Consider the following 13,856-nt stretch of genomic DNA (forward strand, 5'->3'; position numbering starts at 1 on the left):
GCATAGGGATAAATCCCTGCCTTTGAACAGCATGGTGATCGCACAGCTCTGTGCTTCCACCCTGTCTGGAAATGTCGCCATGCTGTGGTGTTGAGTTGAGATGCTCTAGACTTGCAAAGCGCAGGGATGTTTTATAGAAACAGGTAAACAGGGGTTGAAGTGTGATCATCTGGAAAGGGAGGGCACTTTATTTTCTCAGTGTGTCCCATGGGAGATGCAAGTGTGACTGGCTGTTTTTGTTCCTTCCTTCTGTTCTTGGAGCAGATCTCAAGACAGCAGTACCAAAATGCCCTGATGGCATCCCGGATGGACAAAACACCTCAGTCTTCGGACAGTGAAAACACTAAAATCGAACTGACTCTTACGGAGCTGCATGACGGTTTGCCGGACGAGACAGCAAACCTGCTGAACGAACAGAACTGTGTGACTCACAACAAGCCCAACCACAGTATGCACAGTGAAGGAGCCATCTAGGAGCTGACTCCCCACAACCCACCCATCCCATCTCCTCAGCAGGACCAGCCCTTGCTCCTTCCTGCCTCCTCCCCGAGTGTGAACACCGTTAATATGTGCTTGCAACACTGTGCTGCATCCAGTGTTCTGAGACCAAAGACTTTTGCTTCCGTTCTGGGAGCAGAAGAGGAAGAAACAGGAAGAAAGGAGCAAAGAGCAAGAGAGACTAAAGCCCCAAGCATACTTTGGGAATGGTGAGCCACCCTTGAGAACGATGAAAATACTTCTTGCAAAGTAGAATCATGTTTATTTTTATCTGTATTTTTGATCCTTGTTGGGTTTTTCCTCCTCAAACACATATGGAGAAGTTTTAAAGCTCCTCCAGTTATTTTTTCAAGAGAGATCATGTTTTTAAAAAGTATTTTGCAGAGTTTTAAATTGTTTCTGTCCCTCCCTAACCTCAAATGGGCTCTGTCATGGTTTTGTGAATTTGGCTCCAATGTCCTGAGGCCTCTTTTCAACCCTCTCTGGTCCTTTTTGTTGCCCTGTTGAAGAAGTTAGTAACTGGTACTTGTATGTTATTTGTGTCCTAAGAATGAGCAAGCTTCAAGGAACCTCTGGTTTCAGCCACCTGGAGGGCCAAGGGATGAGTATTATTACATTCTTCCAGTTAGTTTCAGGGAAGGAGTGGTTACTTTCATATTTAATGATCTCTCAAATTTCAGAAGTTTTCTTTGTAAAACAGGCAAAAGCATTGTTACACTTACAGTTTTGTAACCTCCAAAAACTTTGTGTATGTTGAAGATGATACTGGGGGGGCAGGAGTTAATTAGCACAACTGCAGTCTCATGAAATGTAAGCCAGGTGTAATTTTCCCTAGTGAAGTAACTGGGTGATTTTTCATTGATGTTCTTCACAATGGCGTGGTGAAGTAACTTGCGCACCCCAAAATGACAAGCTCTTAAGCACTAATGTCCTGTAGTGGTCTGCGTACCATTAGCTTGGCCAGAGCAGATGTGCAGTCTTTGCTGAATAACAGAGAACATCAGTCCCTGTCCCCCCCTTCAATCTCTAGTATTAACACAAAAGATGCTGCTACAATTACACCCAAAGTACGTCCTCCAGGTGACAGTAAACCTCTGCCAGTGGAAGGATGGACTCTGCTGAGGAGCCGGGACCATCCTCTCCTCTCCAAGAACTGACAAAACTTTCCGGACGCGAGTGTATTGCACTTCAGGGATTCGGAGAGGTTCGTTTCCACGCTGTTCCCAGCCACATTCCTTCCTTTGAGTGGATTCAGTGCGTTTCCTTCTCTCTTGCCCCGTTTAACAGCCATTTTAGGGATTACCATGGTAGCTGAGCAGAAAGCCTCCCACCCAGCTGCCACTAGTGCAGGGCACCCTGTGTTGGGCAGCAGAAACCTCAAAAACCTGAATGCAGTCTGGGTACAAGCAAGAGGCACACAGTGGCAGTTGTGCATCACGCATTCCCCACTCCCACAGATGGGGTCTTAAGTCCTCAAATGAAAAAAAAGTTGTGTGTCCGCCCCCCTCCCTGATCCTCTCTCCTTCCAGTGCTGTCTCAAACAAAATGTGAATGTTGCCCTCAGTATCTTGAGTGATTAATAAATCAGGCATTGCGGTTCTCTCTGTTTCAAGGTCCTTCCATGGCCCCTGGCTATGTAGCATTTCCCTTCCTTTCTTTACACCCAGATAATCTCATCTGACCCTCAGAGAAGCCCCCAGCCCCACATGCAACTGCCAGAGCTCTCTGTGCCTGCATGCCTGCCCTGTCTCTCCTGCTCGCTGGCTGGGGAAGGCACTTGCCGCAAGTTCCCGTGGTCTGTCTTTGCGAATGGTGGCTGGAAAGGTGCAATATTTTGCTGCAGGATCTCCCTGCAGAAAATTGGAGTGGGTGGTGTCAGAGCCGATTGGGTCGGTGTGTATCTCCTCCTCTCTCTTTCAGCTTCAGAAAGCAGCCTGAATTTTTGCTGTCCTCCCCGATGGGAAAGGTGCGCTTTTTCCTTGGAGCCATCCATGAGGATGAAGTCTCCACAAGGGGGCATAAAAATTGCACAGTATCTAACTTGTGCACCCAGGGAGGAGGAAACGGGGCCCCCAAAACCTTACTCTTACATTTAGCTTTTTATGAACTTTCTGAGTCCCATCTAAAAGCTTTTCCTTAGTCTCCATCCTTGCTCTGATGTGCACCAGCCCGCCGCCACTGAGAGCACACGGCTCAGCATTGGCACAGGCTGACTTAAGCCCTGCTTGCTCCCGGAGAGCTGCCAATATTGCACCTTTCTCGCAAAGCAAAATGTTGAGATGTTATAGTGTTTGTCCTCGGCAAGGGACTCGCCTTGCCAGTTTTTATCTAGCGTTGCTGAATGTAAAAGTTTGTCGGAAGTGTTTGACACGGTGGTGAACTTGAGATGCAGTATCTGTTTTGTCAAACCTGCCGAAGGAGGGGAGGCTCAAGTCAAGGCAGCTCTCTCTCTGGGACGAGGTTGCTTGCTGGATCTGACTTCTGCTTCTTATGGCAGGTTATGGATTTGTTTGTGTCTGTTTCCCTTTAAAAAAAAAAAAAAAAAAAAAAAGCAAAAAAAAAAAAAGCCAATTTTTCCAACCAAAGCCATGTGATCCCAAAGCAAATACCTCCTGCTTCTGCCCATGCTGCACTGTTCCAAAATTTGCAGGCGATTTTTTGCATGACTGTTTTTCATCACTTGTACAGATCCAATAATGGAAAGTGAAATAATTTCCATAAAAATAGTTGATTATAGATGTGTTTCATATGGAAAATATGTACCTGACCCAGAGGGGTTAGGAGCTGCTACTACTAATTAGCTTGAAGAACAAAGCATGGTCCTCTCCCCGGAGGGGAAAAAATCCAGTCTCCCTGTTCTCAGGGTATTTACAGTTTTACTGTTTAACAAATGCAAGGGGTTCCCAGCCCTCGTGGTGGGAACCATCACAAGCAGAGGAGCCCAGTGCCCAGCTCAGGATCACTTCTGAGCCTCTGGACAGCGTTTGCCGGCGCCGGGGCTTGGCTCTCCCAACTGCAGTGGAGATGCCATGGCGTCTGAGTCTGCCCTTGCAGCGAGTGTCCTGCCAGAGCAGGTCTGCTTTCTCTGCCTCGCTGGCTGCTCGCCTGCATTCTGGTGGGCCCAGATGCCGTGCCGTCAGTGCCATAAGGACGTGTGGCAGGGGTGCCGGTCGTCACCGCGCCGCGGGACACCAGCTGGTGGCTTTGGGAATCGTTGGACTTGACCTCAGACCTCGGCAAGGCTTTGACTCGTAGAAAGGATACTGCATCTTCCTATGTCAGCTCCTACTGCCGCCTTTGTTCCCCTCATCTGTCTGCCTCCGGGTGCAGGCAGAGGGGTGGACGATGGCCTGTTGGCCAGGGGAGGCTGGGAGGGCATCAAGCCATGGTTTCTACTGTCAATACAATTTTGCACAAGAGTTCTTTGAAGTGAGGTTTTCAACACTAATATCTTAAATGCACAACTGTGAATTATAACTTTTACACTCCTGTTGGTTGAATTTCCTTTAAATGAAATGAACCTGAATCTGTTGTAACTATGATTTATTTTTTTTTAATTCTGTGTATTGCCAAATCTTTGTAAAGAGTGAAGGTATGTTCTTGCTTTCCAATGAGAATCTTTCTCCAAATGAGACTGACTCTGGTGACGTGGAGATCATACGAAGCACGCTAGTTCTGAGTGAAGAGGGGCTCAGGGTGGGCTTAGCAACCAACGTCGGCCTCTCTGTAGACCCCAAGTTCAGACCCTCCAGAGTTTACAAAGCACTTGTTGTTTTATTCCCAGCTTGTCCACTCCCTGAAATCCCTGTGCAGCTGATGGCGGCTGCCTCAGAGGAGCTCAGGACGGGGTATCCCGCAGAGGGACGAGGGATGCTGGCAGGGTGTCCAGGCTGACCGGGGAGCAGGGGCCCCGAGGCTGGCGTGGCAGGACGAGGTGCTTCCCCCATCCAGTTGTCCCTGCAGAGTGAGCTCCACGAGGCAGGTCCTTCCACTGCTCTCCACTTCTGCTCCGAACCTGTAGTCATGTGTCGCTCCCTCTTATGCTCTTTTTGCCCCCACGCGTGCTCCTGCTCCAGACTGAGCAGGGATGGGATGATGCCGAGACCTGTGCGGGGCAGCTGGAGCTGGAGTTGACTGCTCAAGGCTTGCAGTTCTTGGGCCTCCTTGGAAGAGGGGTCAGCCACACGTTCACATTGTGCTCGCTGTTCTGTTCCTCCTCTCTTCTCCTGGACTTACTCCCCTTTTCCTTACCACAGGGTTATTTTTTTTTTTTGGTTTTTGTTCTTCTTTGCTTTAAGTGCCTTTTTGTGCGGGTGGAGCTGGCAAGAGTAGGAGTCTCAGGATGTGGCCCTTTGCACTCACCTCGGACCGAGAGAAAGCTCAGGGGGACCAGGGTGAGTTGCCCGTGATGGCCCACTGACATCACCTATTGCTGCTTCTCAGTCTTTAGGGCCCAGCTCAGATGAGGATGAGATTTTGGCACTGGTGGTGTCAGGCTCTGTCTCAAATCAGCTCAAAGAAAACCAAAGAGGTTGCTTTGTGCGAGGGGCTGCTGGGGCAGCAGTGGTGCTTCCTGTGATCTCTGCAGAGCTCAGCCGAGGGGCGTGGGGGTGTGGATGGCAAAGAGCAGCACTGTCTCCTCACGAGCATCCCTGTGTAAGTATCCTGTGCGATGGAGAACACAGCCGCGTTCTCCAGGACCCCTTGGAACATACATCTTCCTTGTGCTGAAATACACTATCTATAGAAATCATTCCCACACGAAAGATGTACCATATTTTATATGCTATCTAATACACATGTCTGTGGTTTTAAAACTAGTACCTGTGTACCAGTTGTCAAGTTATCCAGTGTCTGGATTACCAGTAGTAAACTGGGGCTGAGGGGTGGGGAAGGATGCTGCAGAGAGTTCCTCATGTGATGCTAACTTGACGCTTCATCCCAAAGGTGTCTGACCAGCATTGAGGGATTCCTGCGTTCATACTGTGCACTGTCATGTGCAAAGTTGGCACAAAGCAGAAAACCAGCATGTGCTGAAGGGCTCGGTGTGATACAGACCCAGGCTTGCTGCCCACCCTGCTGCCTGGCTCTACACTGGGGCTCTAAATAGACCCAAAGAAGTACTTGGTCCTTGGATACTGAGGGTTGGTTTGGCCCAACAGTCAAATGATGAGCTTAACTAACATGACTGAAAGCTGGGCATCTTTTCATGGCAGAGGAGAGAGCAGCCTTCATCCTGCCTTGACCAGCAGAGAGGACAAGTTCTACACTACAAGCTGGGCTGGGAAGCCACCCTCATCCCTGCTCTGTTGTTATACTTGGTCCATCAGTTGCAGGTCTCTTGTCGGTGTGATCTCTGTGGCAATACTGGCCTCACTCCCATGCGTCAGCAACACAGGGGACTTGGAGACATCCATGGCTTCCCACAGAGTCCCCCAGACAATCCTGCTCAGTGTCTTGCTCTTGTCCTGGAGCCTGGCTTCATGCTGGGTTGTGTTCCTTTGTGGTTAGTTTCATGGCTGCATCCTTGAGGCCGTGTCCAGGCAAGGGGATGCTGTTGCTGCAGGTCCAAGGTGGTACAGTTGAGCTTTTGGCTCTGATTGTGCGTATTTGTGTTTCTGTTTAAAAGCTGGATGCTGAGCCTGGGGAGGCCAGAGCATTCCCTAGGAGAAAGCCTGGGATGCCAGGTTAAACCAGGGCCCTTCCCTGAGCTGCAGGGATGGGAAGGGGGTGCCGGAAAGCTGCCTCCAGCCTGTGGCACTGTACAGGTGCTGGAGGAAGGCATTTCACAGATTGGTAGTGCTGAACTCCGTCAAAGTGACGTCTTGTTGTTCTTGTTATCCTGAGGTCACGCTCTGTAGTGGCTCTGCCCCTTGGAAATACGGTACTCAAAGCTGCTGGTCTTCTGTCTCCAGCTGAAAAACATCTTTCTGCTCTCTCCTGAGGTTTCTCCTTTGGGCCCTGTTTTCCTCTGAGCAGGGCCGATCACTGGGATCCTGCAGAGGACAGTGCCCTGGCTGTTCTCACCCCTCCAGCGCAGATTTCTGGCTAATGAAGTGCTTGATGTTTAATCCTCCCCCCAGTAGGAGAGGTTTGGCCGTTCTTGACAGAAGCTGCCTGTCATATTGCTGGGCTCAAGGTTTGCCAGCTGTTGTGAGCCAAACAAGTGCCTGAAACGTGCAAAGGCTGCAGGTGGCTCCGATGCTCCAAAGGTGGATTTGGTGTTTCTGTTGTCTTCTGGAAGCAGTGCGGCAGTCAGTTGATAGCAGGGTTTGTTGGGGAGGAAGGGCTTGTCCCAGTATTTAGTGCTTGGCAGGGCAGTCTAGCATCCTATTTCAGCTGTTTGGAGACCACAAAGCTTTATAAAAGGAGGTGTGTTTTTATCCTCTGGGCATCTCTTTTGTACCAAATCCTTCCAAATTGAAGTGAGAAACTTGTAAGTGTCAGATGAGTAGCCTGGATTGTAGGCCTTTAGGTGGAAGTGCCAATACTGAATGCATGCCTTCTGGATTCGCCCGAAGGTCAATGCGGGAGGGTGGAAGGGACTCCTGGTGAGCTCCTCTGTTCTCAGAAGTGACAGACTGGCTGGGCCTAGATCAGCTCTAGCATCATCCCTGCTTTAAAGTCTCAGGTCCCGGCAGGCTGGGCTGGGCTGGGCTGGTTTGGCCGGCGGGTTTTTACCCAGGGTACGCGCTCTGTCCTTCTGCATCGTGCTGGCTTGAATTCAGCAATGTGGCTTTCTGCGGCTGCTGCTCTCGCATCGGCCGTGGCTGTTCCTCTGCTCTTCTCGCTGCGGTTTGGTTGAGTGTTCAGGAAGGCAAGAGAAGGAGGCGCAGCAGTCAGGAGCGGGCAATGCTGTGGCCGTCCTGTCTTCATTTCTCACACCAAGGGTGGGAGGTGCTGCTCAAGGGACTCTGCCTTCCTCACAGACCACGTGAAATTTGGAGAGTGGAAATCCACCAGGACCCCAGCACCAGTGCTCCGGTCCCGTTTGATCCATGTTCTCACGAGCACAAGGGTGGCTTACAAGCGGTTCAGGTGAGGCCCTGCTGAGGCACCTCAGAGCTCTTGGCGTGTGCTTTCTCCAACACACGTAGCTGCAGAGCCAACCTCGACACCTGAATCACAGGGCAGGTGCCCGGATGCCAAACTCATTGAATCTGAAAAGCCAAATACTTGAGGAGGGTTCCTGGAAGCCGTGAGCGGTGCTCAGCAGCCGGAGGTCTCACACCAAACCTTTCTCCTGCAGTCGGGTCCTTCCTGGCTGCCCTGAGCCTCCTCCCGGCCGCTGCTGGCCCGGCCTGGATCCCCCCTGCTCAGAAGCATGGCGGCTCTCCCTCCGCGGTGTGTTTTCATGGCTATCTGAACCCGCTCAGCCACTCCAGCCGGCTCCTCCCTGTGTCTTATTTGCCATCATACATGGTCTTTGCGAATTGTATCATATTGTACATGACTTCAGGTTTCCAGAGTTGTAGTGTTCTGACTACAGTATTTCCATGTGTGTATATAAACCTGAATAAGCACAACTGAAATCCTGAATGAAGTGTATTACGTTTCATATACTGATTGTCATACAAATGAATTTTATAATTATTCCAATTTTGTTGTAGATTTCCAATCTTTCCTATTTATTTTGTACCAGATTTATTTGTATATTTTGTGATTTTGTTTAAGAGCATTTTGTTTATTTCTATTCTTTTTAGATAAATGATGATTTTTTTTCTGTTGAACATTCCAGTTTATGCATTTTTCCCTCCTCCATGCTCCCCCTTCATTTCCAAGGGATGGATTTTGACATGTGGGTGGTGGGGCTGATGTTGGTGATCCCGGACCCAGATCTCTGCTACTGGCACATGAGCAGTCTTTAATCTCTACTGCAGCTGTCAAGAGCCATGGAGAGGCTGGATCCTGTTCCCCTTAGAGCCAGGTCTTGCTCTTCGCTGTGGTGGGTCTGGGCCCGTAAGTCCTCGAGCCGGGGAGGTCTGTGCCTGTGGTTTTGCTGAGCAGGAGCTGGGAAGCTGGTGGCAACGGCAAGCAGCTGACTTTCTGAAGTTCCCTCAAGGGTGAGGGCCTTTTTCTTCCACTAATAAAAACCCCTTATTTACAACCTGTCCTCCATATATCATGTTTGTTTGTCCGGAAGCATAGATGCCGTCTGTCGGTCCATCCGTGGCACGTTCCTGGAAGGCGATGCGTGGCCGGGGCTCGCCAGCGCGGGACGTGGCTGGTGGTGACAGCAGCTCCATTGGACGGGAGTCGCTGGTGGAGTGAGTCTGTCTGTCCCCCTGCTTTAGGTGCCGCCCTGGCGTCGGGGCTTTGGCAGCAGAGTAGCGCGGAGCCTGCAGCAGCAGAGACGTATTTCTGCGCAGGAGAGCGAGCCTGTGCTTAGTCCCCTGCCCAGTGTTGCTTCCAGCTCCGCACTGGCAGGGGAATGGCCAACCCTTGCCTGCGTGCCAGATACAGCCGCACCCCGTGCCCATTTCGTGTTTCTGCCATTCCTCAACCCCGTCCTCCTCGCGGCCGTTTCACCCGGCTGCTCTCCCTGCACTGGGCTTTCTTCCTTGCTCAGCTCTTGAGCTGCGCCCTGGGGTAGCGAGTTGGGCAGCATCTGCTCAAGCCTCGCGGTGGGGTTCGCTGCACCTAGTGCAGCCTCTGCCCCTGTTCCTGTGCTGCAGGGTGGCCCCGTCCCCCCGGACCTTGCTCCCCAGCGTCGTATCGGCAGGATGGGGGGGAGCGGCAGGTCCCGTGAGGACTTCTGCTGCCCTGCATGTGCCTGTCCCTGGCAGCGGGCGGAGGATGGTGGGCTGCTGCAAGCAGGATGTAAGTAGAACTAATGTGAAGGCAGACTTTGGGGCTGGCTCTGACGGTGAAGAGCAACGGGGAGGAGGAGCAGGGCAGGTGAGCCTGGGCCTCCTGGAAGGGAGGGTGCGAGAGGCCAGGTCCCTGCAGGGTGGTGGGATGGGTGTTGGCTGCGCTGTGGGAGCAGGGCAGGAGCAGTGCCCGAAGCGAAGGCAGCTGCACCCGGAGCTCTGCATCCTCGAAGCTCCAGCAGCACCCAGGCTGCGCTCTGCCCTCCCTGCGTGGCTGGGCCCCGCACCACTGCAACAGCGGGGACGGGACCCCCAGCGCCGAAGGCCAGTTCTCACATACCGTGTGAATCGTGCTCAAGGTCCCCTTTTGTACCTACAGGTTGTTAAGTCCCGGTAAACCACCCGCCCCCACCCCGCTGCTGCGTCGCTCTGCCTGTGCCCCCGCCGTCCCTGCGTGCCAGCCCTGCACTCCTGCTGCACGCTCTGCAGCCCGGCGGGCCCCTGGGCTGTTCTGCTGGAGGTGAGCAGGGCCAGGGTGGGCTGGTGGCTCCGCACCTACAAAACTGCCTTGTGGATGTCTGCCATGGGTGGCCGGGGCTTCAGGTGGCAGTAGCTGCTGCTCAGGGACCGGCACAGGGCTTTGCATCCTCCACCGTGGTGAGGTGTGCCCTGACACTGGGTTTGTGCTTCAGCTGCAGTGGGCCCTCTCCCTGCTGAGAGAGGAGATGATGGTGTAAAGGAAGAGGAGCTGGGAGCATCTCTAGTTACTTTGACCTCTACAAGTACTTGCTGGCAGTGCCCAACACAAAATGGCTGCAGCTAAGGGCAGAGTGAGCCTTGGGCTCCTGTCCTTGGTAGAGTTTGCTTAGTGCAGCCACTGTGAGCCCCCCCCATATCTGCAGAGGACTGAGGGTGGGTGGGTGGTGGTGGAGAAAGTGGGAGCAATCAGGTCAACAAGCGCTTTTGCTGCAGGAGAAGCCGCCGGTGGGTAACAGCGTGCTCATCCCTTGTGGGGGGGGGAACAGGCTGCGGGAAGAGCGGCAGGAGCCTCGCTCCAGCTCCAGCTCATGCTGGCTTTTCCTGGGGGGCTTCGCCAAGCCGGTCGGAGACACCGGTACTGCCAGGCCACCGGCTTCCTGGGAGCGGCAGCTGGCGCAGGCCAGAGGTGCGGGCAGCTGTGGCCAGAGGTGTGGGCTGGAACACTGGGCTGCTGCCATGTCCCCTGTGCCAGCCGGGGCAAGAAGCTTCACCCTGGCTCTTGCTTGGTGGGTTCTTACTGCAACACCAGCACACAGCCGGTGCAGGATGGGCAGAGTGGCACAAGGCCAGGCAGCGAGCAGTGCCTGTATGTCTGTCAGGCTCTGCCTGCCGCTTTCCCACCATCAAGTGAGGGTCAAATACTTTCCATTGCTCCAGCCTTGAAGAGTCTTCTCCCCATCACAGTCAGAAATAGCCCTGGGCTGGGTGTGAGCTATTTGTGGTGACCGGTTAGGAAGGAAGAATGCACGGAGCTCCCCAGACCTCCCTTCCCGCAGCCACACACCCTCCCCAGCTGCTGAGCTAAAGCTTAAAAAATTCAAGTGGCTATACTTGGAGAAATGAGGTTTAAACATAGCAAAAAGTCCAGCATGGCCTTTAATGAAAGGGCTCGGGAACAGCTCCCTCAAACCCTTCCTGCAGCTGACCTCGCTGTGGGTACACATTAGCTGCTCTCCAGACCCCAAAATCAAGGGGTCAGGGACCCAGTGCTGGGTCAGGGGCTTTTTAGCAATGCCTGAAGTGTCAGCTGTTGATTGTTGGCCACCATCTGCAGCCATTTAGTGTTGCTTTTCTGTTTGGCACTTAGGGCTCTGGGTACTGAATATCCTTCTGTGGTAGCTCCTCATCTGGTCTGGTCGATGCGAGGGCTGAGCTCAGCAGCGTGCTGTCCTCGGGGCTGTCCCTGTCTTGGCCGGGCGCAGGGTACATGCAGCCTCTAGCTAGGCCAGCCAGTGCTGTTGCTGTGGCCAGCACTGGCCTTCCCTGGGCTATTTTTCTCAGTTTAACTAGGTTTGCAGCTCCTGGTGAGTGTGAGCCATGCTGTGCCAGCCTGGGGATGGTCATGCATGGTGGGGAGCAGCCCTTGGTAATGCCTATGGGAAACAAACCTGGTAAGACACAATGCTGGAGGTAGCTGCAGGGTAGGGGTGTTGCCCTTCCCACCATGGAAAAGCCCCTCCTCACTCTCTGAATCCAGGCCAAAATGTTTCTCTACCTCCCCATGCCTCCCATCTGAAGTCAATGGGGATAACAAAAGCCTCATGTTGCCCCATCACTTCCTGTCCACCTGCTCCCTGGGGAGCAGAAAAGCCCTTAAAGCCAGATCCAAAGCCACTGCTTGGCAACGCTTCACACAACCAGTTCCCGGAGATGCTTTCCCTCTTCCGCTGCCACCCATCCTGCTGGGACCCTCACAGACCAGTCCTGGCTCTCTCTGTCACCTCCAACACAGCCCTCATCATCTCAGCGACGTGCCACAAAGCACCAGGCATTTCTTAGAAACATCATCAATTTATTGACTTGAACAACTGCCACTACAGCAGCAGTGGTTCCTGCTCAGATGTTGGTGGTGTGGTTTTTCTTTTTTTATTTTCTCCTAAGGTACTTTAAAATGGAAAAAGAAAAGGATTAAATGAGTTTATGGTACGGAAACAACAGTCGAATTCGTTACAAGAGGGCCCTTGTTGTAATCCCTTCACAGCGAACGGCACAGGCTGGAGTAAGAGAGGCTGCACCCATAACAGAGAAAAACCGCAGGGCGCTGCTGCCCAGCTGCGCGCCAGCCCTGCGCCTTCCGCGGGCTGGCTTTCAGTCACAAGGACCGCTTGCCCATCGCCGTGGGACACCCCCAGTCCCCGCACAGCAGCCTGCAGCTGCCACCCTCCTTGGCCAGGGACGCGGGCTTGCCCACCGCAACCTGCGATGAGGCTGCGCTTGCTCTGTGCCAGGCCAAAGACAAGGGAAGCTGCCAGCTGGACTGGAGTTCCCCAGCTCCCACCACAGGGCTGGCCCTGTGGCATGTGCTGTTTCCTTCTCTAGGGCAGGCACACGTGGCCTGCAGCACCCTGGAATAACAGGCCCTTTCACTCCAGATGGCGGCTGGGTTTGTCTTTGGGATGCTTCACTTTCTTAAAGCTGAGCAGACAGAAAGGTCAGTAGTAGGCAGCAGGAAAACAAACCAACTAACATAATGCTAAAGCAGTAGCTTCAAGCTCCTGGGTTAATATTTACTGCTGAAACTACAGGACTTGAGAACACAGTGTACGGCTCAGCTGTTTGAGAAATGCGTTGGAAATCATGCATCACATGCTGATGATGAAAGACAGCTTTGAAACACTGGGAGAGGATAACAAGCATCTACAAGCCGAGATGTGTACAGCTGCAGATATGCAAGAGCTGGAATCCCACCGCCATCTGTGACAGCCGGAGGAATAGAACCACTTACACACAGAAACTCACGCCAAGCAGAGGGTAAACTGAGTGCTGGAAGCCACAGCAACACCCTGGCTAACACGGGGCTGGGGGCAGTTTGTCACCCAGAAGCAGAGGGTTAAGGGCAGCAACGCAACAGGCAGGAGGATTTGGATTATTTTGTCTCCTGCAGGGCCCAGCACATCCCTTCCTTCTCCACAGCGAATGTAACAAATGGCAAAAAACCGTTCACAGGACACTGTACAAATGAAAATCAGATGAAACACATCATGGGAAAGAAGAAACTTGCAGCATCCCTAAACGTAATGGGAGCAGCATGACAGCATAGGTGGGCACTCCAGTCTGAATGCACTACCCAGGCAGAATCCATCAGCTTTTTGAACCGTCTGCAAAACTGAAAACAAGGGTCTCCTCCTAATTAGTGTTAATTTGTTTGTTAAAAGTTTCCAGACACTTTCAAAATGTGCCTTTGCAAGAATCACACCCCCCCAACCCATCACCCCAAGGGCCCCAACAAAGGAATCTGCTCCTGATCACTGCTAGAGTCACAGTTTGTCTTCAGAGATGCTTTGCTTTTTCCTTCTTATTCCTCTTCCTCTTCCTCCTCTTCTTCCTCCTCCTCTTCTTCCTCTTCCTCATCATCATCTTCGTCATGGCAATGTGTGATTTCCTGAGGTGCCTGGGGGAAGAGGTTGGGCGGTTTGATCTCACTGATGGAGCGGGTCAGTTGATGCCGCTTGTAGTCAGAATCTTTAAAATCCACTGAGGTGCGATTGCGTGTGGCCATCGGCGACTCCTTCTCATTGATGTCGACGTGTGTGTGCTCTACCGTGGACTCATGTGGCATCTACACATGTAAGAGAGAGAGGAGATGGCAAGGTGTGTCCCAGTCCCAGGGTACCTCCCCGAGACACACGGAGAACAAACCCCAGAACATGACCCTTTGGCCCATGGTGCATCAAATGCCACCCAACCCTCCAAGGTGCTATTCCTGGTGCTTGCAGCTTGTGGAAGTGTTAATGAACACAAGCACAGGCACCTGTGAGACCCTTGCCCACCTCCCTGGGGTCTGCAACT

General features: G+C 52.6%; 2 protein-coding genes across 3 annotated transcripts in view; one reads left to right on the forward strand and one right to left on the reverse strand.

Annotated features, from left to right (window-relative positions):
* The window catches only part of CNNM2 (cyclin and CBS domain divalent metal cation transport mediator 2), a 128,711-nt gene extending 120,125 nt beyond the window's left edge, over positions 1 to 8,586 (forward strand). Inside the window, exon 8 of the mRNA XM_049810636.1 lies at positions 265 to 8,586. Coding sequence (XP_049666593.1) covers positions 265 to 474 — 210 coding nt within the window. The 3' untranslated portion in view covers positions 475 to 8,586. The remainder of the gene's footprint in view (positions 1 to 264) is intronic.
* Positions 8,587 to 11,838: 3,252 nt separating this feature from the next.
* Positions 11,839 to 13,856, reverse strand: part of NT5C2 (5'-nucleotidase, cytosolic II) — a 63,836-nt gene continuing 61,818 nt past the window's right edge. For both annotated transcript variants that reach the window (XM_049810641.1, XM_049810642.1), the window contains one exon: positions 11,839 to 13,626. In XM_049810641.1, the coding sequence (XP_049666598.1) occupies positions 13,363 to 13,626 (264 nt within the window). In that variant the 3' untranslated portion in view covers positions 11,839 to 13,362. The remainder of the gene's footprint in view (positions 13,627 to 13,856) is intronic.

Source organism: Accipiter gentilis, chromosome 9, assembly GCF_929443795.1.
Source record: "Accipiter gentilis chromosome 9, bAccGen1.1, whole genome shotgun sequence".
Lineage (NCBI taxonomy): Eukaryota > Metazoa > Chordata > Aves > Accipitriformes > Accipitridae > Astur > Astur gentilis.